Genomic DNA, 26023 nt, shown 5'->3' with positions numbered 1-26023 from the left:
ACAGTTAAGTTCATAGTTCAGTTATGGTTCTAGTTTAGTTAATTGGAGTTACTCCGTCTCAGGTTATTTTCTGTATGTCTGTGCACGTATAGATGAATTTGATACTTGAACAGATCATATGAAGTCACCTCTGAAAGTAGTTTAAATAATTCTTGGTTTAAAAAAAAAAAGACTTTGGATTTCTCAAGGATAATCTGCACATCAGATGGATTTTGTTAAGATTTAACTCATAAATAGTTTAAATGCCAGCATTGTCATTTTAACCACGAGTATGTGTGCAGGCCTTACTGTAAGCTGGTTAAATTGGTTTTCTGTGTAGATTATTCAGCCATTAAATAAATGTGGAAAAAAGCCAAAAAGGTAATCCAAATAAAACGAATGCTGTCTATAAAATACACATTGTGTGATGTGGTGAAAACGGACCTGTCTGCCCCTGAGCTGTCCCCAAGCCGTTCTGTAGTGTGCTTATCCTTCACTTGTCTGCCGCTGACCCCACAAACAGGCCTTTTTTCTCATTCCTCACCTGTAGGAGGGGCTGGTTCCCAGCATCCTACACAAAGTTGCTGGAAGAAGATACAAAGGAGGCCATGAGTGTGCCCACACCAAGGTAGGACCTGACTGTGGCTTCTGTTTCCCAGTGACAGAAAACTCACCTTTGACCTCATGTTTTTGGGCATATCAGAATTCCGTCTAGATGTGTAGTGACCCCACAGGGAAAACCTCCTATCACGTAGGAGAGTACTAAAGGGGGACTGTTACCCCACAGTTGTTCCATTTGTGGTTTCTGCTGTGGGGACATGTCCCAGACTCTGCTCCTCACCCTCCTGTCAGCCTTCTGGAACCACTCACTGCCCTCCCCCCACCCCCCGCCAGGTCACTAAATCCAAGGTGACCGTCGTCGCCATTACGGATTAGGAAGTGTCGAAGTGCTTACACTGACTAGCTTGTTTAATTCTCAGTAACAACCTTATGAGGTAGGTCCCCACTTTAAAATTGAGGACACTGAGGCACAGAAAGGTAGAGCGAAGGCTGGAACCCAGGAAAGTCTGTCCCACGCCTAGCTATGAATATTTATGTGTGTATCAGCAGTTATAGTTGGTTATCCCATGGGTCCTCAGAAGTGACACATCCAGGGGTGCCTGGGAGTCTCAGTCGGTTAAGCGTCTGACCCTTGATTTCGGCTCAGGTCATGATCTCAGGGTCGTGAGATCGAGCCCCGTGTTAGGCTCCACACAGGGCATGGAGACTGCTTAGGGATTCTCTGTCTCTCTCTCTCCCCCTCTGACCCTCCCCACCTCTCTAAAAAAGAAAGAAAGAAAGAAATGGCACATCCAAACTTCACTCCTCATCTTTACCCTAAACTGCCTCATCCTCCATGTTTCCCATCTCGAGGAGACCCTCTAACCCGTCCAGCTGTCCCTGCAGACCTTTGAGCACCACACTTGATCCCCCCCCCCCCCCCANGCTCAGTGTCATCTGTGTGTCCTCATCCCTCGCAGAACAGCTCAGCTGCCACTGGGCCAAGCAATAAAACTAGATGTTGTGTTTAGGATGTTAAAATGCTGAGGGGTTTTTTTGGGGGGAGGCTTCAAACCTGAAGAGCTCCACACTTGCTAAGGCTTTTGCTATAGTATTCATTTTGATATTGATCTCCTTAAATTAATCGAAAGCCAGCACTTAATTAAGCTGGGGGGTTTTTTGAGCATCAATTTGCAAACGAGTAAAACCATTACAGTGTTTTTTATACAGATGTGTACTGTGCGCGCACGCACACACGCACACACACCTTGTAACCTCCGGTCTCACTCCCTGTCTGATTATTCATCTGCTGCAGTTCTGGCCGCAGGATATTTAGGATGTTTGGGATTCAGATGGCATGATCTTTTGTAACTTGTATTCTGTGCTTGTTGGTTGGTAGCCCGGCCCCAGTGAGAAGCATCAGCACGGTGAACTTAGCTGAGAAAAGCAGTGTCGTCATCCCCCCACCCGATTACTTGGAATGTTTGTCCCTGGGAGCGGCTGCAGATAAGAGAGCAGATGTTTCCAAAAATACTTCTACCTTTAAAGCACCGGTGTCCAAACCAGAAGCCACATCTCCTGTGAGTGGACCTGCAGCGTAACGTGCTGTGTACCCCCACGCTGAATGGCGATCTGGGGGGCGTGGGCTCTTGTTCCACCGGGAATGAAGGTGGTGTCCCCCGGGGAGGGGGGGGGAACTGGCGCTCGCTCCTGTGTCTTCTGCATTCCTGCCTCCTCGCACAGTCGGTCAGCTTCCTTGACTTGAGTCCTTCTGTTTTATTTATCTGAAATGTAGTCTCTCAGATGGTATCAGGTGTTCTCTCCTCACCTTTGGCCCTGGCTGCAGTCTGTCAGTCTCCTCATCACTTTTTCTGCATTTTTTTCAATTTTCATACTGTTTCCTGAAGGAAGGCTTCAGTTTAAAAGTGGTAACTTCATCTTTGTGTCTTCAGAAAGTGCTTATTTTGCACCAGGTACTGGGTAAGCACCGTGTCATGTGCACTCTCTGTAATCCTCAGCAACCCCATAAGAAAGCCTGTAGAGGCCATGGACTCCCAGAGTCCGTCATTCCTGTGGCACCTGTGTCTACCAAGCGCCAGTCCCTGGTGTGGGCTCCCAAGGTACAGAGATAAACAGGCCAGTTTATCGCCATTTATGAGACTTATATTCTAGTGGTGGGAAGCAGACAATGAGAAAAAAATCAGTAACAGTGATGGAAGCTGTGCAGAGAATTAAAACAAGGTGAGGGAGGTGACGGATGGAGCGACAGCTCACATGGATGTCACAGGTGTGTGTACAGGTGCTTATAAGAGAGCACCATGGGTCCCCACCCATGAAAGTGAGAGAAAGGGAGCAGCACTGGACGGGGGAGGAGCTGGACCGTGAGGGGAGATAGGGCTTGATCACCGGCATCCAAGGCGAGAGAGCTTTAGCCAGGACGATTTCCCGAAGGGCCTGGACAGCCCAGGGCGGCACTCCCTGTGTTTTCTTATTGATCTGAGCAGCGCATGACAGTGTCTGCACCCCCGAGAAGGGGACGTTGAAACTGAGACCTGAATGGCAGGGAGCCCATCACATAGAGGTCAAGCGGAGGAGATTTCCAGACACAAGGAGCAGAGAAGGGCACATACTTGGCACACTCAGTGAACGAGGCCATGATTCCAGGATGACGGAGAATCGAGAAAGGGGGGTCCGTGTTCTCATTTTTTTTTCTCAGGATAGATTCTACTGTAAAGAAGGGGAAGGATGGAGAAGAGGACGGTGACGGGGAAGGCAAGAAGAGCACACATGGTGTGTGGGGCCGGGGGCAGGGAAGGTGGTGAGCGAGAAGCCGCGGGCACGGGCAGAGGTGCACACAGACTGAGGAGCTCCTGCATGAGGAGGCTGCTCTCGTGGGGAAGCGAGGGCATTAGCGGAGGGGTGGGCAGAGCAAGCAAGTGTAAAGAAAGAGAATCTGTGAAACAGGTGTTCTGAAGCGTGAGAAGGCGCGTGTACTTCAGGAAACGGGGAATACGGGGGTAATGCTGATGCCCATTTAGGGTTTGGGGTCGTGATTTAAAACGAAGCCAGGCAGAATGGTGGTTTCTCCAGCGACATGCAGCTGCTCCGGCTCAGACAAGAAGTAATGAACTAGTCGTGGGTTACCAGGTGGCGGTGCTGGGGGAGGAGCAGGGAGTTCCTGGTGTTGGTGAGGGTAGGGCTGTGGTGTCCCAGACCCTGGCATTGAGGCTGGGCTGTGAATGGATCTGGAGGGCTGGAAAGGAGGCACAGGGGTGGGTCAGAACCTCTGCGAGGCTGCACAGTTGCCAGAGTGTGGTGGGAAGGAGCCTGGGAGGTGAGGGTCAGAGAGTGGCCTCGCCTTCTGGGGTCTGTGCCGCTGAGCTTCATGCCCAGGGCTGCACAGTGGTCCTGCGGTACCAGAGCCTGCCTCGCCTCTGCTCATGCCAACTTCCTCCCAGAAATGCCCCCGGGCACTGTTGGTGCATTGATCCCCGGCTGCTTTGTTTTTTGTTGTGTGGTTATTGTATGGTCCTTTCCTGTAGTACCCGCAGAGGCATCTCCCTGCTTCTCACGGGGCATGTGGCTCCACAGCTCTGCCCCTATCGTCAGTGCTGCTGGTGGCCGTTGTTCAGCTGTGAATGGTGCATGGGTGCTGTCTCTGGATTACATGGAATGGGAACTCTTAAAAATGTGCCATGCGTTTCATTGTGAGCCCTCAGGTGTGTTGGAATATACCTACCTCATCATGAACTGCAGTGGTGTGTTCTGATCCGGGAGATGCGGGTTTTGCAATCTCACTCAAAATGTCTTTGGCTCGGGGCACTTGGGTGTGTCAGTTGGTTTAAGTGTCTGCCTTTGGCTCGGTTCAGGATCCTGGGATCTAGCCCCATGTCAGGCTCTGCACTCAGCAGGGAATCTGCTTCTCCCTCTTCCTCTCCCTCTGTGCTCTCTCTTGCTCTTTCTCAAATAAATAAATAAAATCTTAAAAAAAAAGTCTTTGGTATCTATATGATACATTGTATTTTATCATTCCAAGTTATTCCAGATACCTAACAGTTATTTTTAAAAGAATGACATACAGCTGTTGAAAATGGAGCTTTTCCATTCTGTCATCATGGAAGAGAAATTGCTTGGAAGGACAAAGGTATCAAATGCTGTTTTATTAAATGCCCCTAGTACGTTTTAAAACAATATTCAGACTCTTTGGAAATAACTGATCTTAAGACATTTTGAAAAGCATAAATTCCTTTTGCTGGGCGGGGGGGGGGGGGACACACACACAAAGCCCTTATCAGCTGCAGGTCACGCAGCTCGGGATCCAGGAACACAAGGTACACTGTTCTGGTGTGACCTGTCTATAGTGCCTTCTGTTTCAATAGTGCCTTCCAGCTTTTTTTTAGGGAAAAATTCAAACATAACAAAAGTGGAAAGAATAATGTCTCTCACCCCCAGCTTTCACAATTGTCAATTCATTTACTAATCTTTTTTTTTTTTTTTTTAAGACTTTCTTATTTGAGAGAGAGTGCACACGTGTGTGCATTTGATCAGGGGAGAGGCAGAGGGAGAGGGAGAGAGAATCCCAAGCAGACTCCAAGTTGAGCATGGAGCCTGAGGTGGGGCTCGATCCCACAACCCATGAGATCATGACCTGAGCTGAAATCAAGAGTCAGATGTTTAACCAACTGTGCCACCCAGGAGCCCCCGAATCTTTTTTCATCTTGCTCCTGGCCACTCCCAGATCAATTTGATGCTGATTCCGGACTTCGTCATCTCATGTATAAATAACTTAAATATAATAATACCTTTTATTTTTACATGACCAGAATACCAGTTATCATATCTTTAAAAATTGACAGTAATTCTGCAGTATCATCAACCAGTCACTTCAAATTTGATTGTCTTATTAAAAATTAAACAATATAGTTTGAATCTGGATCCAGGCCAGGTCCATACATTGTATTGGTCACTGAGTCTCATGACCATAGTTTTTGTATCAAGGTCTCCCCATCTCTTTTTCCTTGTAACTTATCTAGAAGAACCAGGTTATTGGCCCTGGAGGGTGGCCCCAGGCTGGATTTCACTGAATGCATCCACATGGTGTCCTTCCCTGCATTCCCCTTTCTCCTATATTTTTGACCTGGATCAGAGTCCGTATTATGTTTTGTTTCTTTGCCTGTTTTGTCAGAGCATTTCATCAGTGGTGGTGGCTAATCCTTCCAGAGGGACACCTATCTGGTTATCTCTTCTTTTGTGATATTAGCAGCTTTGATAAGAACCACCTCCCTCCATTACTTTAAGGCTGTGTAATGTCTTTTAAGATAAAAAAAATCTTGCCCCAAACTCATCATTAACACTGAAATTATAAGTGAAAACACTGACATTTTAGGACACCTGGGTGGCTCAGTCAGAGGTCTGCCTTTGGTTCAGGTCCTAATCCTAGGGTCCTGGGGTCGAGTCCCACACCAGGCACCTTGTTCACTCAGCAGGAAGCCTGCTTCTCTGTCTCCCTCTGCCTTCCACTCCCCCCTCCACCCCCGCCGCGGCTTGTATGGGCACTCTCTCTCTGTCAAATAAATAAATAAAATCTTTAAAGAACACACACACATTTTAGCCAACACGGTCTCATTTTAGAGAACATTTTTAATTTTCAGTATTTTTACCATGTCAGTAAAGCTTTATCACGAAAGCATTGATGCAGTCCTTACTATACTGAATTGGATACATTGAAAAATCCTATTTATCAGTGTAGTCAAAAATGATATTATTTAGGATTTGGCTGTTTAAATGAGATCTAACTTTATTTAAACCACTTTGGCTGGATCATAATAGACGGGCAGTGTAAGGAGGCCGCCCTGAGAAGTGCTGAGACTATCCCGAGACTATCTAGTAAACTGAGGGTTTGGGCCAGAGCAGCAGCTTTAGGCACGTAGCCTTCTCCTGAGACCTGGGATGGGGCTGCTGCAGGAGGTGATCCTGTGCTCTGTGGCCACCTCGTGGAAGCCGCTGCCCATCCCACCTTGACCATGGGTGCAGGAGTTCTTGACTCTCACATCCTGTGTGTGCCCAGTCCATCCTATCCCAGGGCTGCCTCCAGGCAGAGCTCCACACCCCAAGCCCCCTCTCCCCACCTCAGACCATCTTCATGATCAGTAATCAATAGTCTCCTGACAAAGCCCAGACCTGACGGCTTCACTGGTGGATTCTGCTGTACATGCAAAGAATAGCTAACACCATCCTTCTCAAACTTTCGCCTAAAAATCGAAGAGAAGGGAACACTTCCTACTCATTCTGAGGCCAGCATCGCTCTGATAATCTGGTCAGGCCCCCTGTTTCTTCCTTGCAGGCCAGAAGACTTTTTATAGTCTTTCATTTTAGCAGCCTTTAATGTTTGGTTTCATTTAACATTTAAAAGCCCCAAATATCTAATGAAAATGCCCTTCTTGAGGGTGTGGGTTCCAGTGTGATTTTAATTGTCATTGATTTTGCGCATGTCAGAACAATGAATGTTGATGAACTCCTTTCTTAATAATTGAGATCTTCCATAGTAAAGGCATGTTTAGCACTTCAGAGGGGTATAGAGTCAGTACCTGCAGTGAGGTCACGTCACTTGGGTGACTAATGTTTCTGTGGCATCAGCTGCTCTGACCAACCATACTTCTTTCTTAAGCACAACCAGATGGCATGTGAAGGTGTACCGCCCAGAAGGGGTCTGTGGATCACAGTGAGACCTTCATGTTGGAATTCATCCATTGAGCATTGACTGACAAGCTACTATGGTCCAGGGAAGCAAATAGGAATAAGGCCAGCCTCGGAGTCGAGTCCAGTGAACAGTGTGTTTATTGGAATTGTGTGAAAGATGCATGGGGCAAAGAGGTGACAGAGGAGGAAGGGAGGGCTCGGGCTCCTGGCAAGCACCAGAGGAGGCGTGTTGGAGGCAAGCATTTGAGCCGAGTCTGAAGTACGAGCTCTGACAAAGCACAGAGCCTTCCAGATGTGCGTTCTGGCTGGGTGTGGTCCAGGGCCACAGCCAGGAAAGTGGTGGGATGGATAGGCCAGGAGAGAAGCACACCGAGCCAGGAAGTCTGGGCTGTGTGTTGTCCCTCCTCCGTCCTCCTGGGTGGTCTCTGCAGGTGGTCGGTCCTCAGGGTGCACGCTGGAGCCTGGAGCGCAGGGCAGGAGGCGGTGCGGTCGTCCAGGGAGAGAGGGCGGCGGGAGTGAAGATGGGAAGGGGCGACAAGTTATTCAAGAGGTAAGAACTGACAAAGCTAGTGACCAACTGGTGTAGCCTACTTGAGAGAAACCATTGTTCTGTCTTAACTCTGGAAGCAGTTCTGGTTTGCTCATGTTAATGTATTTTTGGAGGGTTTATTTGTTGTTTTCTTGTTTGTTTTTGTTTGGTTGGTTTTTTTGATAATTTAATCTTGAGCTCCAGATATTTGACATGCAGACATTAAAAAAGGAAAACATTCTTGGGCAACCCTCTTGGGTCCCCTTCCTCTTTGGGAGCTTTGTACTATCACCCAATAAACTTTGCTTCAAAAAGAAAGAAAAGAAAAAGAAAGGAAGAAAAACATTCTTATCTGCACGTAAGTTACACATGTAACTGCTAGAAAAAAAGTTGTTTGGGAGGTTCTGAATAATGTAAAATAATCAGGGTCCTATAAGTATGATTGTATTCATTAAAGATGAAGTTACTTTATGGTTTTTTAAAGTACCTTCAATTTGAGAGACCCCTCTTCTCACTTTTGAAAACAAAAAAAAAAGATAAGTTTTCTTCCATGGGTGTATTTATATATTTCATTATTTGTCTATATTAAACATAAAAGGAAGTGGCATTGTGAAAATTTTGTCTAAAATTCTAATACAGGGGCGCCTGGGTGGCTCAGTCGGTTAAACGTCTGCCTTTGGCTTAGGTCACAATCTTGGGATCCTGCAGGGAGCCTGCTTCTCCCTCTCCCTCTGTGCTCTCTCAAATAAATAAATAAAATCCAAAATACAATAAATTTTTTTAAGAATCTAAAAAAAATAAAATTCCAATACAAATAAATTGATAAATTATCCCACTCTTGAGACAGAAATAAGGATGCTCTCTGATTAACAACATTTATCCCATGCACTTAAACAGATAAATGTTTTTTTTACCTCAGTTGTTGCCATATGCTGGATAAACAGATGCTGAAATGAGGTTTCCTTTAAATCCACCTGGCAGTCACAGCTGCAGGTTTAAGTTAAAGAGCAAAGTCCAAGTTTGTAAAAATTAAAATATCTAATCATTATACCTTATTTAAAATAGCTTATTTTAAAATAACACTTTTCTCTGCTTATAAAAATAACCCAGGGAAGTTCTGTTTTGCTCGAAAATATCTATAATTTCACTTCCAGGGTGACCACTGTTAGCACTTCATTATATCTCCTTTGAGAAAACTCTAGGTAAATTTATTTAAATATATATTTTATTGTCCCTTCCCAGCACCCACACACGGGAGGATCAGAGCACTCGCTCATTTCAGAAAGCGTTTGTGAGTGCCAGGCGAGCCCGGCACTGCTCCCTGGGCTGGTGTGCGATGCAAATGGTCCAATCCAGCTTTCTAACCTCCCGGCCTGAGGCCGTGGGAGAGGGAGAGGGGGAAGCAGAGACGGAGAGCAGCAGGACCCGGAGGTCCTTCAGCGGATTGAGAAAGTTCTAAAGCCTCAACTCTCCCGCTTATCAGTGCCCCACCCATCTAAGCGCTTGATAAGACAAATACCACTGTCCTGTGTGTGCTGTGTTCCTGAGGAACCGAGAGGTTGCTTTTTTGTCTTTGTGATCTGGAGGATAATGGAAGACAGTTAATAAAGGTCACAAGAAGATATTAATTGGCTTTTAAAAATCAGCAAAGGCCACAAGGTTCGAGGGCCTCCCTGAACAAGGCATCGCTGGCCATGACTTCAACGGCTCCCTCCCCCATCACCCTTTTGAGGACATTCACTGTTCCTTATCGGTAAGACCATGAAGAGCATCTTCTCTTGAAATGAAGAGGGTAGGGGCGCCTGGGTGGCACAGCGGTTAAGCGTCTGCCTTCGGCTCAGGGCGTGATCCCGGTGTTCCGGGATCGAGCCCCACGTCAGGCTCCTCTGCTGAGAGCCTGCTTCTTCCTCTCCCACTCCCCCTGCTTGTGTTCCCTCTCTCGCTGACTGTCTCTATCTCTGTCAAATAAATCAATAAAATCTTAAAAAAAAAAAAAAGAAATGAAGAGGGTAATAACCCAAAGTAAGTACACAGTGCTTCACAGATGCACACGGAGATTAAATGATTTATGGTCCATTTCTATCACGAACATGTTTTGAAGTCATATTTCAAGATCCTATGCAAACTGCAGAAAAACCCCACAAAACTCCATCATCCGTGGACACCCTCATGTGCCGCCTCTGCTGACACCGTTCCGTCCCAGAAGCGACTACATTCCCTTGCTGTCAAGACAGATCAGGAGCTCCAAGAACAAGACTGGAACACGCAGGCCCGCCGCAGGGAAGGACAGAACTGGTTCTGCTCCAAAGAGATGACCTCAGGAGCCATGGAAACTGCTGTCCTTGGAACAGGCCACCTGGTCTTGGGAGCCTCTCGCAAGAGGAGGCACAGGATCTAATCCTCTGGCATCGGGGCGTGGGCGAAGGCGATAAGTGGAGAATTTATGGTCTGATAGAAATGTCCCAGAACCGGGCTGCCCAGGACAGTAGCCATTGATCACAGAGGCAGTTGAGCACTGGAAGAGAGGATATGCAACCAAAGAATTTGTATTCGTATTTAATTTTAATGCAAATAGTCATATGGGTAGTGGCTACCATATTAGACGGTCAGGTATAGAGCATGCAAAACAGAACAATGTTCCATTTAAAAACCGGATCTAGAAATGTGATGGTTGAGAAGCATGGAGCATGACTGAGGCCTGCATGGTAGCCCTGTGGGCTGGGACACGGCCCTGGAATTTCGTATCTCAGAAGTTCTTACGCCCAACCAGCTGATAATTTATTTTTCCTAAACTAAAATATTTAAACCAGCTGATGATGGTGGGGAAAGGTATGTTCTGTCTCAGCCAAATGCTGGGATCCATGGCAGCTGGCAAAGCATCTTAATGCTTTTATACATATTTTTTATGTACAGCCATTCGTTAATGCCAGTTACACGTAGAGTTTTGTTTGAACACCAGGATTCTTAGGCTTAAGTACACTGAACATCCAGGCCTGGGAGCCGCCTACTGTAGAGAATGTTCCTGAACCCACCAACCTACAGTTCTGTGGCTGCCCTGTGATGTTCTGAGATACCAACTTCTCCCTGAGGGGCTGGGAGCCGGGGGATCACCGGAACTGAAGCTGAGGGTCACACGTTTCTTCACTGTCAACTGCAGCAGAGTTGTGACATACGGAGAACCAGGCTCTAAAACGCTATTGAAAAACTAAGCTCTGCTCCACACAGACTTGCTTCTCTGTGTTCACTGCCTCCTAAGAGCCAGAAGCGCTGCGTGAGCGAGGGGCCCAGTGCGCGGCTTGGTCTGCATCTGCTCTCCAGGGTGGGCGCCTTGGTTTCAGAAAGTCCTTGCCCCAGGGCAGTTGGCTTTTTCCTGTCAGGCCTTCAGTGTCCCCATGTGAGGAATAAAGGGGTTGAACTGGTTCAGAGGTTATGATTCGGGAGATCAGCGCACAGCCGAGGACTGGCATCAGGGCTACGTGTGTTGCAGGTGAGAGCTGACCTCCAGCGGCTTCAGACAGGAAGGGAACGGTCTGTCTCATGGAAGCAGCAGCCCAGAGAGGGTCGGTACCAAGGCCGCCCCGGGGCCCTCTCATCACTCGCCCTGGATTCTGGGGTGTGGGTTCCGTTTGACCAGAGCACAAGGCTCCCCACTCAGCACTCTCACTGGGCCACAGAGGTCCGTCTCACCTGAGTGTCTACCTGTGGCCAGAAAACGGGCTATACTGGGTGGTCTCAGCTGACCTGACCACACATAAGGTGGGACCAAGGAGTCTCCTTGAAGGCACACTGGCACGCGGTGGACACCCGAGCAGAAATGTGGGTAGTGGGAGGGGAAGATGGAACGGACAGCATGTGACAGTGAGTGCCCACTCAAGGTGGACTCGGGTTTTTAGCTTTTCTGGGGCAAGGAATCACAAGATGTGTCCGCACTCTGCCTTTTCCTACTCGGCCATAATCAGCTGGTTGTGGGCCGTCACTGCCCCTACTGTCTTGTGGGTAACCTGTTCCGCGCTCGTAACGACACGCCTAGCCTGTGCTGCTGCCTGGTTTCGTCACTTGATAACCTCCTGTCGTGTTGAGTCAGGTTGCGAGGAGGGGACCTGCACCTGGCTGTGCCTACGAGCCGCACGTTCTGGTCTTTGTGAAGTCCGAGGAAAGGTGAGAGATCCACAGTGCTGACTCTGCGCAGGGCCCGCAGTGTGCGTAAGGAGTCCCTCTGCCCGTTGCCTCTGAGACCTTGGGGGTCAGCTCCACAGACATGCCGTGTGCCCTGCACTGTGCGTGCAGAGAAGGTGGCTCCCAGCCTGCGGAGAGGCCGGCAGGAGCCCTGTTGAGAGAGGTCCAGTCCAGGGACACAGGACAAAGGAAGAGGGAAAGACGGGATTGGGAAGTACAGAGACAAGGGACCCCAAACCCCATGACACGGCCCAAGGGAGGCAGCGGAGGGACAGGCTCGGTTGGAACATCTGGCGGCAGCTGGCAGGACAGACGGACTTGTGGCGCCAGCCAGCACGAGGGATGGGGCTGTGTGGTCAGGTTTGAGGTAGAAAGATCCTGAAAACGCTGCTGAGCGGGATGTGAGCTTTCCTTCCGGGTGGAGTGAGGGCAGTGCCACATGTGGCCCGGAGGTGCACTTCACTGACGGAGGAGGGAACGGGAGGAGGGGCAGGTTTGGGGACAGCGGTCAGTTGTGACCACGGCAGTGGGCTCAGTGGAGGTGCGTTAAAGGGAGAAACCTTTCTGAAAATGGCCTGTTTAAACATTGAAAAATAGCATGTATGGAAAATGGGTGACTTTTCACAAAGCAACTGCATACAACCAGCACCAGGTCAAGAACTGGAACGTTACCCGCCCCCAGACACCCCCCAACACACACTCCCTTCTCACAGACCAGACTGGCCCAAGCTCGGTCACCAGGTCCTCCTGTGGCGCTCCCTTGCTGTGTGGCGTTCGCTGGATGGAAGGCGGTTGTCCCTTCTGGTGACGGACGTTTAGGCTGTTCTGATAGGACCGCTCTGAGTGGTTGGGGGGGTGGCGGGGGGGTGGTCTCAGGGACTGTGCGTATGCGTGCTGCTGGGAGCAGCGGTGGGGGAGGTACTCTGGGGTGCGGGATTCACCGTGGGTTTGCCGGGCACTGTGTGGCTTCAGGCTGCCCTAGTGTCTCTCGCCGTCCTCCCTCACAGTTGTTACTTCTTGCCGCTTCACTGTCGGTGGACTGTGACGCATCTCGGCCGCCGTGTACGTGTGTGTGTGTGTCTCTCTCTCCGTCAAATGTCTGGGGCAAGTACTCGGATGGCACAGCTCACGAAAATGTAGCTAAACTCGTAAAGTTGAATTGGGTCAGTCGAGGCTCAGGCCTTCCCCTGGAGACACCTGTGGGTTCTCCAGGGAGGGTCGTGTGTCTGGTTCCCAGTTCAGGGCGCACAGAGCTTTCCCCATTCTCAAGGATGCACCAGGCGGGGAGACAGTTGCACCACCAAGGAAAGGCAGCAAGCAGGTTTCCAGGGAGAGTATCAAGGAGCAAGAGGGCTGTGTGCCCCCTGGAGGCCACACCTGGGGAGTCTGGCTTGGCAGGAAGTGTGCTTTCCAGGCCAGGAGGACGCAGGGGACCTCTTCCCAGTGGGATCTAGTGCCTCCCCGGCAAGGGGCTTTCTGCTCTGGGCCGGGCACCGCAGCCGGCTGTCTGAGCACGTGTGGCAGGCATCTTGGTGCTTTTAAAATAAATCATAAATTAGCCTGTAACCATCATAGAGTCTGAGCGCTTCCCCAGAAATGACTTACTCTGAGACCTGGGGAAGCAGCACATGTAGTAGGAAGAAACCACTTTGCAACCACTTAAAGCCCTATTAGGATGTGCTGAGCAGGGCAGCTGCTTTGTGCATCCGTGACGAAAAGTAGACACTGATTCGGGGTGCAGGGCTGACTGGGGTTGCCTCCTAATGCAGGGGTTCCCCATCCGGATGATCTTGCTGACCTGCTGGCAGTCATGCTTGGATGTCCCTCAGAGACAGCAGGCGCGGGTCTGAAGTGGCCCAGGTGCCCACAGTCCCTCTTCTACTTCGAGTCTGTATGTCCAGCACCCAGGAGGAGCCATGCAGAAAGAGTCTTGACCTGGGCTTCCGCCTCCAAGTATGGCCTTCGACCCCCAGGCTGGCAACAGGAAGTGAGAGGAGGTGTTTGGTCAGAGACCCTGAGACCACAGGAGGCCTGGGAGCTCGCAGGACCATAGGGCTGGGCTGGTGGCCTAGGGCTCAGACGGTGTTACACTGCCCTCTCCTGGGCACCGTCTAGAGAATTAGCCCCACAGCTCGGGCCAGCGATTTCTTGCAACGGCCAGAGCAGATTTAAAGCAAAATGTTTAAAGCCTGCAAGCTTATAGGAAGATAAGGACAGAAGGAACATGCACCCCCATGGTCCCTGGCCACACTGGGAGACCCCCACGTCCCCGGGCCCTGGCGGTTCCTGAAGGCACAAACAGTGTGGGCGTTGTTCCATCTCCTCACCTTCCGGAATGTCCTACCAGATCTCTGGCTCACTGCTGACACCAGTCTGTGGACACCAAAACCCAACAAGGTTTTATTTTTGCTGTTTTTTCACGGCATCTTTCAGGCTCCCAAAAAACCACCTGCAGTCATGCAGTGCGGCGAAGGGCCACCAGCGAGGAGGGAGCAGCACGTGCTGGCCTCCCTCAAAGTCAGAGTCGTTCAGTGCTTGTGAGGGCCCTTCCGTGTCTTAGGTTTTCTGTTCTTGCCCTTGTTCTTTAAGTGACTTTAGACAGACATTGAGATGGTCTCAAATGGACAGAGACTGGGGGGCACTTTTTAAAACAGGCATTAGCCATAGTCCCCCTTATGCTTTAGATGGCTTTACCTTTGGGTCTTATTAAAAATGTCCCAATTTCATTGAGCCTTCCATAAACTTCATCCTTATCTTCTTCACAGAACGATGCAAATGGGACAGCAAAGCCTCCTTTCCTCAGGTATGTTAAACTTTGTGCGTGGGGGCCTTCATGAGTGTGCAGCCCAGGAGGCCTGACCCTGAGAGGCCTTGGGCCTGTGGGGTCTGAGGACACGGCCACCTTGTTCTCATCAGTCTGGGGACGAGGGCCTGGAGGCTCTGCCAGCCTCTGCCCAGGTCCCAAAGGGGGGAGCCCTGGTCACAGTTGCGTTGGGCAACTTAATCCAGACCCTGTCCTAGGTGGCTTTCCCGAGTAACCCCTCTCCTGCACAGGGGCCACAGTGAGGTGGGCTCTCCCGTTACAGTGTCTACAGCTCTAGAGAGTTCTGTAGCAGGTGGGTGGTACAGAATTGCCACAGAGAAACGTTCATTCAGAAAATGTCCGGAATTTTATATAGAAGCCATAGAATTTCACAGAGCAAGAACAGTAGTTCATAGCTTTTAAAATCAAATTTCCATCTCGTAGTATTTCTACAGCCGTTTTTCCTTCCCCTGCAGCGGAGAAAACCCCTTTGCTACTGTGAAACTCCGACCGACCGTGACAAACGATCGCTCAGCGCCCATCATCCGATGAGGAGAGGGTCCAGGAACTCCAGTTCCTCCAGCATTAAGTTCTCACTTGCAAAATGATACACATTGGTCGCTGTGCGCGGTAACTGTTGTAAAGCTTCGCCAAAAGGTGCCTGATTTTAACTGTATTCTACTTGAGCAAATTAATGCATTCTCTCAATTTAACATAGTTGGGTTGATACATTTCTGTCTTTAAGAAGCTAAGGAAGTAATAGTACAGTGATCAGCTCAGTCATTTAAAATGTATTCTGTTCATCAGAAGACAGTAAATTTGGTTCCAGTCCTCACTGTATCATTTTTTACATACTCTAAGATTACTTTTTTTTAATAGCCAGAGTAAGGGACAGTCTGTGCTTTCATGACTGGCTTTCTGCACCTGAATGCAAAGGAGACCACAGTTTTATTTTATAAAGCATGTGCTCTTACCTAGCATTATGACGTTCATCTAAAGGAAATGATGTGTAAATTTGCATATTAGCATGCAAATCATAATTGTTAGCAATATAAATTATGAGACTATTATATAAAATTTTTTAACTTAAAAATTTTAAATTGTTTAATCAAATGTAGAGCTACCTAAGATAGAGGAATCTCCGTTTCCCTCAATTTAGGCAGAGCTCTAGAGCGTAGAGACATTTTTGCCTGTCCCTGTCACAGCCATGATGTTTAGTACTAGAATAATCACCAAGGGGCTCCGGAGTTGGGTCAGAGTTCCCAACTGGACTGCACGTGGGCCTGGCTCAGAGCATCGGACTTGTGGTGAGGGTCCCACGTGAGCACCCCCAGGGTGCTCTCACTACGCTAGTTGACCAAAGCTGCGGCCGTTGCTAGTGTACTCGGAAACGTCTTGGGGTCCGAGTTTCTCCATTTCTGAATCAGGTACTGCCCCCCTCCCCCCCAAGAGCACGTGGAAAGCCAGGAGCCTGCGTGTTGGTGGCTGGGATGGGAAGGTCTGTGTTTCATCCAAGACCTGCCATCACACCCTCAGAACCGGAAACTCCGAGCCAGTGGCCGAGTTTACCCCTGGCTGCCAGCGACTGTGCCCTGTTTGGAGGAGTGCAGGGTCATGACACACACCCAGGCCGTTCACTGTGTGGGCAAAGACGGCCGTATTTATCACAGCTGCTCTGGTCCCACCATAAAATCAACATTTTTCTATAAACTTGAAAGTGGTCACGGTCAAATGCAGGTAAACCAGTGGAAGTGTGTGACACTTCACGTTCTTGGTCCTGTCCTGGCTGCCAGGCGACCCAGGCCACCCCACCAAGCCACCAAGGGCTACTCTTCCAGGGCCGAGTTGGGCTGAGTGCCGATGGCAGACAGCACACCTGTCCTGAGAGATGATGCTCCAGCCAACAAAGAAAACAGTCACAGCTCGTTCGGGGTCCACTGCTTCTCTCACCATCTGACTAAGAGGAGGGTTCACGGAAGCACAGTATTTTCAGCGGTGGGGGCTCAGGCCTCCTTAGCCTCCAGAGCTCTGCTCTTCGGGATCCTCCGGCTTTGTTACAGAGATTCTCAGGTGCGGCCTGCGGGCTCCCTTGGCTCACCCGACCCGGTCTCCGCCTTCACAGAATGGACGGGGGGGGGGGGGGGGGGGGGGGCACTCACTGAGGATGGGACATGTCTTAGGTCCTGGGCACAGGTGCGTGCTCTGTCAATGTCAAGGTATTATGTTTTGTCATATTAATAAAAAGTTGGAAAGCACACTCTCGAGCTGTGACTGTCTACAGGACTAGATCACACTCTGCCAGGAGCCGGACGCTGCTGAAGCCAGGCGATGGGGATGGTATTCTAGTCTGGCTACAGAAAGTTTGCAACACGCACGTGAGTTCATTCACACAAGCAGCAGTGTGCACACTGAATAAGCAGAACCAGCTAAACAATGGTATGAATCTCATTTATTTAAAACAGTATTTCTCACCTTTCTCAAATTGAAGACTGCAAAAAATAAAAGCAGTGCTTTATTGAGCTTTCACCCCGGAGCAGTGCTGCTGTGTCCCCACGCTGTGACCCCTGCGCCCACGAAACCGCAGCTCATGCCGTCTATCCCACCTCGCTTTACAAAACAGTCCTGAAAGCTTAATCAAATAAAGCTACTGTACACGACATTTACATTAGAAAAAGACAGCTGGATGTAGGAAAGCCAGAGGTGGTGTCCCTTTAAGTGAAGTTGGCTCCACAGTTGGGGCATCTTCGCTTCCTCAAGGCAAAACAGCAGATGAACCCAAACGGGAACAAGATGATGGCCAAGAAGATGCCCAGGAAGGTGAAGGAGTCCTCCAGAACCCCGACTCTGTGGAGAGAAGAGGGGGCACTCGTGTTTGTTAGGGCCCTTGGCAGAGCCCCGCACAAGAGGGGACAGAGGGCACCTGGTGCTTCAGCGACCGTCCCCAGAAGCAGTCCTCGCCCCCAGCAACGCGCCCGTTACACGGGAGCATGCCGGCCACTGCTCGCCACCGCCACCGCTCAAGGTGTGAAGGGGAGGGAAGCTACCTGACAGAATCCTCACTTGTAACGACGACAACATTCACTCGCCACGTTACCTACCCTGCTGTTTTGTCCTGCTGCTCCTCCGTTACAAAAGGAGGAAGCAGCAGCAAATGCTAGTTTCTATAAAAGTTCTTCTATCTCTGAAAACTAGACCAAGAAAACCAAATCATTTTAGGGGGCGCCTGGGTAGCGCAGTCGTTAAAGCGACTGCCTTCGGCTCAGGGCGTGATCCCGGCGTTCCGGGATCGAGTCCCACATCGGCTCCTCGGCTAGGAGCCTGCTTCTTCCTCTCCCTCTCCCCTGCTGTGTTCCCTCTCTCGCTGGCTGTCTCTCTGTCACATAAGTAAAATAAACTCTTTAAAAAAAAAAAAAAAAAGAAAGAAAGAAAACCAAATCATTTTAGGGTATTTTTTCCCCACTGTTGAAGGTTTACTCTTCCATCCCCTAAACTGATCTTTCTCCATTCCAAAAACTGAAAAAATGGTTTTGGGGGAAGGTTACGATAGATTTTAGTGAAAGATTAAAATCAGCCATATTCACAATGTCTGTAAAAAGACCACTTATCTTGAGAAATTTAATCCCCATTTCTTCACAAAATCAAGTTCACCTTCAGTGGGCACAACACACACGTCTAGGGGCTATCACCCCAACCATGTGCCAGGAGTGTAGGTTCAGTGACCTGGAGTCACCACTCACACTCCAGGGTCCTTTTCAAAGGCCCCAAAGATGGGAAGTAGGAGCCGTGCACTTAGCTCTGCCACTGCTTCTTACGCTACTTCTGGAAAGTTCTGGACACAGTACTGAAATTAAAATAACCATACTAGAGGCGCCTGGGTGGCACAGCGGTTAAGCGTCTGCCTTCGGCTCAGGGCGTGATCCCGGCATTATGGGATCGAGCCCCACATCAGGCTCCTCTGCTGTGAGCCTGCTTCTTCCTCTCCCACTCCCCCTGCTTGTGTTCCCTCTCTCGCGGTCTCTGTCGAATAAATAAAATAACCATACTAGCCAGCTCAGCCCTAATGAGCAATGCTTCACTTTGCGGAGAACCAGGGGAAGTCAGTGGAAACAAGCTCCTCCCCAGGTGGCCAGGGACACCTCCAGCCTCATCCACTGCGCTGCGAGCCGAGGCTGTGAACAAGGCACTTCACCAGAATTCACCAGAACAATATGCCAAATCAGCCAGGGCTGGGTACTGAGAAGGAAGAAAGGAGGGTCTCCATGGGTGACAGGAGCTGGGCCAGTAAGCAGAAGGACTTGCCCCCCCACTCCCCACTGCACTCCCAGAGCGAGCCGGCCTTCAGGGGGTGACCCCCCCACCATGTTCACCCCAGCTGCCTCAGGTTTCCTGAAGCGACTTCCTCCTCTACCCACACCTCAGCTCCTTTGTCTTCAAACGCTGCTAAGATCTCCTGTGGATCTCTTGTGCCCACAATGTTTTAGAAGCAGCTGCTTCTCGTTTTGCCACCTTGTGTGCAGAGGAAGATGATTCAACTTAATAGAAGGTCAAGTGTCATGATGAAGCACCCAACAGGTGTCCTCCCCTCAAAATGCCAAACCTGCCGCTGTCCCTTGTGAGCACCGCCACCGCACACAGCCGTCCCACCCCGCTGAACGTCCAGCCCACGCCCCAGCTCTGTGGAGCGGGCATCAGGCTGAGGACTGTCATCTAGACCAGGAGGAAGCCTGGTTTTCAGCTGCTTAAAGAAAAACTCAAACTCGATGCCCACTTCCCTTCCTCCCCACTCAGGAAGGAATGCCTGAATGTCTACAATGGACAGTACTCACTAGCGCTACTTCCCAAGGGGCCTGTCCTAAAACACCAGTTCCCCTGATAAGCTCTGCAGAAAAGAAAAGGAATTCTTTGGTTAATTTGAGCAAACTCTCCCCTGCCATGCGCCCCCTCAACCTGGAGTCACAGTGCACAGTTTAAAAAAAGGCTCTGAGAAGTCCCACAGTAAAGAACCCTGTGGAACTCTTTCAGTCAGAGTTTCCCAGCCTGACCTGTGTGCTGACCACTCAGCCTGGACACAGGCGAGGCCAGATCTGAGGGAAAGCTAATCAACAGGCCTGAATTTCCGTCAGCAGAGTTACCTTTTCTTATCTAGACTGCTACAGAAGTCTTGTAATAGGAGTCCCCTTTCTAAGGACTACCAAGGTCGTCAGGTCCCCACACTTCCTTGGCCCTCCCATGGCTGCCCCTGCCCGTGGGAGTCCAGACACAGCTGTGCAGAGCCCACTTCACACCTGCCCCACCTGCAAAAGCACCAGAGGCCATGCTGCCAAAGTCAGGGGTGAGGCTTCAGGGAGACCCTGGGCCACACACACCACGGGGACAGGAACACACCTGCTCTGTCCACAGCCCTCGCCAACAGCTCCTGCAACTGTGGAAGCTAATCAAGCCACTCTGAGTGTAGCTGGAGGCGGCCAGGTGGCCTGGGACCACTCGGGGCTTTGGTACCACCCAGGCGCCCCTGGCCTCCTTCCTCCCTGGCATCTACCGAAGTTCCACTCACAGCCGAAATCCCAGGAATCACACCAGTACACGTGGTTGGTTAGAATTCCCAAGGAAAAAGCACAGGGCGGAAGTGAACCAGGCCTCACAGCTGGGTCACAAGCACCAGCTGAGAACCTTCCAGAGAAGCCTGCCCTCTGGAGGAGTTAGGAGGATGCCTTGCCCAGCGTCCCCTCCAGGGGCGAGTGAGGCCCAAGGACAGGGACTACCTGGCTGAGCACCCACCCAGGCTGGGGCAGGAGCTACGGGTGCTGCTGGCACATGAACCGCCCGTCGGGAGGACAGGTGGCTTTCGTGGACAGCCTGCCCCACCTGCCTCTTCCCCGGTTCTCCACGGCCCGCAGCTGGAGGAAACGCGGGGGGCGGCAGTGGGCACACACCCAGGCCCTGTCTGCCCATGAGGTTGGGGACCGGCCCTGCCCAAGCACCAAGCTTCCCAGCAGCCCTCACACCATCTCAGTCCACCGCTCCCCTTGCTCAGCTCTGGAAGTGCTCTGGGAACTGAAAAGGCAGAGCGGTGGGGACTGTGGGCCCACCAGGCCCACCAGGCCCACCTGGGCTTCCCAGACACGAGAACACAAGCCGCCCGCGGCTCACACCTGCGGCGCTTTCCGTCCACACCTGTCACTCACTCGGGCGGAGCACTCCGCGCACTCCTCTGTCCTCCGTGAGCAGCAGTCTGATGCACACTCCCACAGCCCACACCCCGGGCCGGAGCCCCAGCTCCCCCCATTCGCCTTCACTCCACTCTAAAGATGGCCTGGCCACAGGTCTCCGGGAAGAGCAAGGGCCTTTCCCTTCAGGGATGGGGACCGTCCCTGCCAGCAAGTCTGTGACCAAACCACCTTCCCAAACCTAACATGCTTTCAAGCGTGAGGAACAAGGACAGCCGGCGGGCGCCTGCAAGCACGGGGTCGGCCCTCGGGCACCACACTTGCCAGCCCAGGGGCCCTCACACCTCTCCCAAACGATAACAAGCTCTGAAGGAACTTTATTCTAGGCTTGTAGCAAACTCGCCTGGCAACCATCTGTGACCTGAACGAACTCGTGGCCACGTACGGTGGTCATTCATCCACTTCACGTGAACATTCCCATCCTGGGGCAAACATAGTCATGTTCTGACCACGGGTACTGCGCCAGACCTCAAAAACAACGCCGGCGTGATTTACAGTTTTTAAAGATCCACAATCTTAGAAACTGAGAACCACAATCTGATCTCTGGGCCACTCTTGACGGAGCAAGACTCCAGGCTCAGAGCAAACCTGTCCAGGGTGCTGGTCCCCCCCACCCCCTGAAGGTACCACAGGAGGGAGGGGACGCCAGGGGACAATCCTGACCCAGGCTGCCTCCTGTCAGCCTCTCCCAAACGGCGTCACACGCTCTGCTCTCCGAACCCCGCCCCTCAAAGGTCCCAATCAGTTCAGAACGAGCTTCAACTCTCAACTGGCTCAGAATGTGAACTGAGGGAGCTGCCCCTGCAGAGGCTGGAAGGCCCCGCCCCATTCTTGAGCAATAGGCTTGGGGGGGGCAGTCAGGGAAGGATGTGGAAGCTGGAGAAATTGGGAACTGACAAATTCTGAAAACGATTCTCTAACTCCTGACTCTGACCCTATGGAGAAAGCGGCCACTCGACATGGGTCGGGAGCGGCCTGGCAAGGCTCTTGGCGGGCAAGCAGGACGATGACAGGGACGATGACGGAGAGGAGGCCGGGGCTGCACGGGGCTCCAGCCTTCCGAGGGACGGCGGAGTGGCCAGAGGCAGCCCGATGGGAGTGCGTTCTGAGCTGCCCCACGAACAGCAGCCCCCACACATCCCTCGTCCCTCTGGCCACAGGTCCCCAGAGGTCAGCATGTCCTGTATCCCTCACAGCAACCCCGCCCCGGAGCCCGGTGCACTCAGGGCCACAAGCTGCCGCAGTGCTCCACTGTCCCCAGTTACTCCAGGCAGAAGCCCCAGACCGGCCTCACGGAAAGCCCACGTCTCCTCAGGGAAAAGGGAGCAGAGGACTTCCTCCAGGTGGCCTTTCAGCCTGGAGCCAAACTTGGGGACCAGATGCCCAAAGCACCCGGCCAACCCACCCATACCTCCCCCACTTGGGAGGCGCCTCTGTCCGGCCTTCTGTTGCCCCACGGCCTCCACCACACACGGGCCGCCTGGAACAGCAGCACACAGGGCAGGTGCCCGGAGGGTTGGGGGGACCGCCTGCGGGACGTGCTGCGGACCAGAGCAGGCCCCCGGCACTCCTCGGGGTGCTCCCACGAGCTGCGTGCCCTGCCCAGCGCAGCCCAGGGCACGAGTCCCAGCTCATCCGGGTGCTGCCCCCTCAGGCCGGGCAGAACTCACAGGACCTCAGACATGGGCAGGGCCCACCCTGGCGGTGGGATTTCCAGGCAGCCCAGGCCCAGCGGACCCGTCAGGGCAAGGCCGCAACACTGGTTATGCGGTCGTAGATGCCGGATGAGCTGGGGCCCCAATAACAGGAAAGGGCCCCTCTGCCCCCTGCCCGCAGCCCACTGTCCAGACACCCTTGGCTCCGTCCCAGACCCCTTCCTCTCAGGACCCCTCCACACACCTTACCCTGTCCCCCCTGTGCCCTGTGTCATACCCTCAGCCTGCCTCTGCCCCCATGGCTCTACCAGGGTCGCCAGCCCCCTCTGCACTGACCACCCCATGCCACAGGGACCTGACTGCTCTGACTCCAGGCAGCATCTGACCCTGACGGCTGTTCCCTGAGCCTTTCTCGGCTTCCAAGGCCACACTCATTTCTGGATCTCCTCACACCCCTCCGGTTACCCCCAAAACTAAACACCCAGTGACACCCGGCCAGTGTCAGTGGGGAGCCCGGGGCAGGCCAGGCCCTGCGCCTGCCGCTTTATACACGCTCCGGCCTTTGACCCACGCTGCCCAGAGAGCCTGCCCAACAGGCGGCCCCACCGCAGCCAGGCCTGGGATCCCAGACTCCGGGGGCTGCCACCTCCCCTCACCTTGCATCTCCCAAGGCAGGACCGGCTTCAGAGAGGCCGGGCCTGGCCAAAGCCCTGGCTGGGCAAGATGGCACTGAGTACAGACAGGCAGGGGTGAAATGAGGAGCACACTCACCTGCTGGGCTCTAAAGACAAGCTTTCTCGTAGCCCACTAAAAAGGGAAGATGGGGTCAGGCTGCTTAAGATGATGGCCAAGTGACACAGGCCTCTTGTGCCAAGCCTCACTCAGAAGGAATCACAGACGTGTGACTTGGGCAAACCCCTGCCAAGCTACCAGGGAGGGAAGGGGACAGAGCCTGGAGGGCTGGATGGAAAGGGAGACAGTGTAGTCACATGCCAAGTGGCCCATCTCCCAAGTCTGGATGCCAGACAGTGGCCTGGATGAACTGTGCCCCAGGGGACACCTCTCCACTGTCCCCAGAGAGGAGCCGCCCCAGGGCCACGCACCCACTCCCCAAACCACAGGATCGCTTCCTTGGGAAGCGCCCAGCCTCTCCCTCCTTCCCACTGCCCATCTCCCATGCCTCCCGCTCCCCCGCCCACTGCCTAGGAAGTGGGCCCCACACTCCACATGCTGCAAAAGCAGAGAAAGGCCTCGCGGGGCCAAGGGACTACTCGCTCTCCAGCAGCGGAGGGCACCGTGGCCAGAGGATGGGCACATGCAAGCGTGAAACACCCAATGTTAGGGGGGCCCTTACTGCCAGCATCCATCCTTCTCAATCTGCACACAAGAGGGAATCAAGAGCGTTTGGTCCCAACTCAGTCCCCAAACACGCTCTCGGAGCACCCCCTCGTCACTACTCCCACCCAGAGGCAGGGAGGATGGTGATCCGACATAAAAAGGAAGAAGCCTGTCCCCAGTGCTAGCGCCTCAGCCTTCAGGCAGCTGACCTTGATCCAGATTCTGCAGGACTGGGGCTCTGGGACCCCAGTCAGCAGAAGCCACAGGCCTCCGAATGACAGAGCTCCCACCCCGGGGAAAGGGAAGTAACCGAGAAAGTGCTCCCCACCTGGCAGCAGCCACGAGGCCCCTGCCCGGGTGCTTGGGCCAGGAAGGGCTTCACAGAGCACCCCAAGACACCCCCACTTCCCAAAAGGGAAAAGAGGGCCGGGATTAGAACACAGCGCCTGCAGCAGCCGCAGCAGTGCCTGGGACATGACGCGCAGTCATGGCATGGAGACGCTGAAATCCCAGCCAGACCGCTCTGCCCCAGACACCTTCCGATCCTCCTCCCAAAACCTGGGAGATCACTCAAAGATTCTCCCGCCCAAAAACAGGCCCTTGGAATCCTCCAGCTGGCCCAAGCGGGGACATTAGGGCTATGCCAGAGCTCTGAGCACCCAGCACCAACTTCAAAGCCAAAGGGTTCCCCATCACCCACCTCTGCACATAACCTCCCACAACTCCCAGTGGCTCTCTCCACAAGCGACCAAACCCTGCCCAGCCCAGCAGCATTCAGCGAGCTCCCAGGCCGCGTCCCTTCTTCCCACCCTTGTGCCTTCAAACTCCAACAGCTTTGATGCCCCCAGGTGCCCGTGGAGAGAATGGGGTCCAGGAGGGTACAAGTCATCGCTCTTTCCCCCAACCCCCTTCATGTTCCCCCCAAAGGCTGTATCAGAAAACACACCTGTCCTGAGTTTACAGATGAAATCCCCAGCCAGCCCACAGCCCCAGGTCTCCCCGGCCCACAGCCCCTTCTACTGGGCACACGGTTGGCTCTGGGAGTCCAGCCTCCTCCTCCCGATCTCTGTGAGGCCCTCCCCGGCCCACACCGTTGACCCCTGTGATTCTGAAATCTTTAACTTCCCCCTTGACTCCACTCTGGGCCTTCCAGATACACCTTTGACATTAAGTCTAAGTGTAAACCAGCGTTTCTCAATTCCATCTCAGAGACTTCAACTTCCTTCTCCCAGACAAGCTGAAGACCCGCACTCTTGCATGAAGCAGGCAAGGACCAAGTCTTAGCTGAATCTGAACACTCATGACCCACGCAGAACAAGCACGTAGCTAGCTGCATCTCGGACCCTATAAAAAGTTACGAGACCCTGGAGGCTTTGGTTTGAGAATATGAAATACGGCTCCTGCCCGACACAAAGACCAACAGTGTTTCCATCCTTCTCCAGCTAATGGCTCCGCTGTGGATGTTGCTCCCCTGGCGTCCTGGACCCCCGGATCACTGGACACACTGGCCATCCGAGTCAGGGCTCTCCTGCTGGGGCACTTCTAACTGCCCTTCCCAGCAAAACGAAACCTTCCACCAGCTTCAAGATCCAACTGCAGGTCCCAGAACCAAGGACACCAGGTGTTAACATTTCTGCATCCCACTCATTTCAGACTCAGGGGCCCCAAAACCACCCAACTCCACAGCAAAGGGAACCCCTGCCCGATGACCCATGAAACAATGTTGAGACCTAAGAACAAACGAACCCACGCTCTCCCACACCACAGGTCAGCAGCTTGTCCCAAGACTGGCCCATCTCCCAGCGAGTCTGCCTTTCTGAGGCTCTGGGGGTGTGTTCTCAGAGGCTTCTGGGGGCCAGCCCCCAGCCTGTGACATACCTGCAGACTGGGCAGCCTCCAACGACAACGATGGAATTGGCAGGGTACCTGGTGACATTTCGACTGTGAATGTTGTAGACCCTGGGGTGGTGGGTGGGTATCCCTGTGGGCAGGAAGGTACATCAGAAGGGGGCCGGGAGGAAAACTGGCAAATTTGAGGGCTACTTCTCCTGCTGTCCCCCCGCCCCGACACCCCCCA

At 52.4% G+C, this 26023-nt stretch overlaps 2 protein-coding genes across 3 annotated transcripts in view; one reads left to right on the top strand and one right to left on the bottom strand.

Annotated features, from left to right (window-relative positions):
• Nucleotides 1–17033, top strand: part of BAIAP2L1 (BAR/IMD domain containing adaptor protein 2 like 1) — a 69368-nt gene extending 52335 nt beyond the window's left edge. Inside the window, exons 10-13 of one of the 2 annotated variants that reach the window (XM_019808272.2) lie at nucleotides 530–607; nucleotides 1919–2099; nucleotides 14689–14726; nucleotides 15203–17033. In XM_019808272.2, the coding sequence (XP_019663831.1) occupies nucleotides 530–607; nucleotides 1919–2099; nucleotides 14689–14726; nucleotides 15203–15278 (373 nt within the window). In that variant the 3' untranslated portion in view covers nucleotides 15279–17033. The remainder of the gene's footprint in view (nucleotides 1–529; nucleotides 608–1918; nucleotides 2100–14688; nucleotides 14727–15202) is intronic. The other variant, XM_034669809.1, reaches the window with a different exon arrangement.
• A 125-nt stretch (nucleotides 17034–17158) lies between these two features.
• The window catches only part of BRI3 (brain protein I3), a 15642-nt gene continuing 6777 nt past the window's right edge, over nucleotides 17159–26023 (bottom strand). The window contains exons 2-3 of the mRNA XM_019808273.2: nucleotides 25825–25927; nucleotides 17159–17570 (exon numbers count right to left, since the gene is read on the bottom strand). Coding sequence (XP_019663832.1) covers nucleotides 17438–17570; nucleotides 25825–25927 — 236 coding nt within the window. The 3' untranslated portion in view covers nucleotides 17159–17437. The remainder of the gene's footprint in view (nucleotides 17571–25824; nucleotides 25928–26023) is intronic.

Source organism: Ailuropoda melanoleuca, chromosome 10 (assembly GCF_002007445.2).
Source record: "Ailuropoda melanoleuca isolate Jingjing chromosome 10, ASM200744v2, whole genome shotgun sequence".
NCBI lineage: Eukaryota > Metazoa > Chordata > Mammalia > Carnivora > Ursidae > Ailuropoda > Ailuropoda melanoleuca.
The sequence above is the reverse complement of the archived record's forward strand: the minus strand, read 5'-3'. Positions and strand labels throughout refer to the sequence as shown.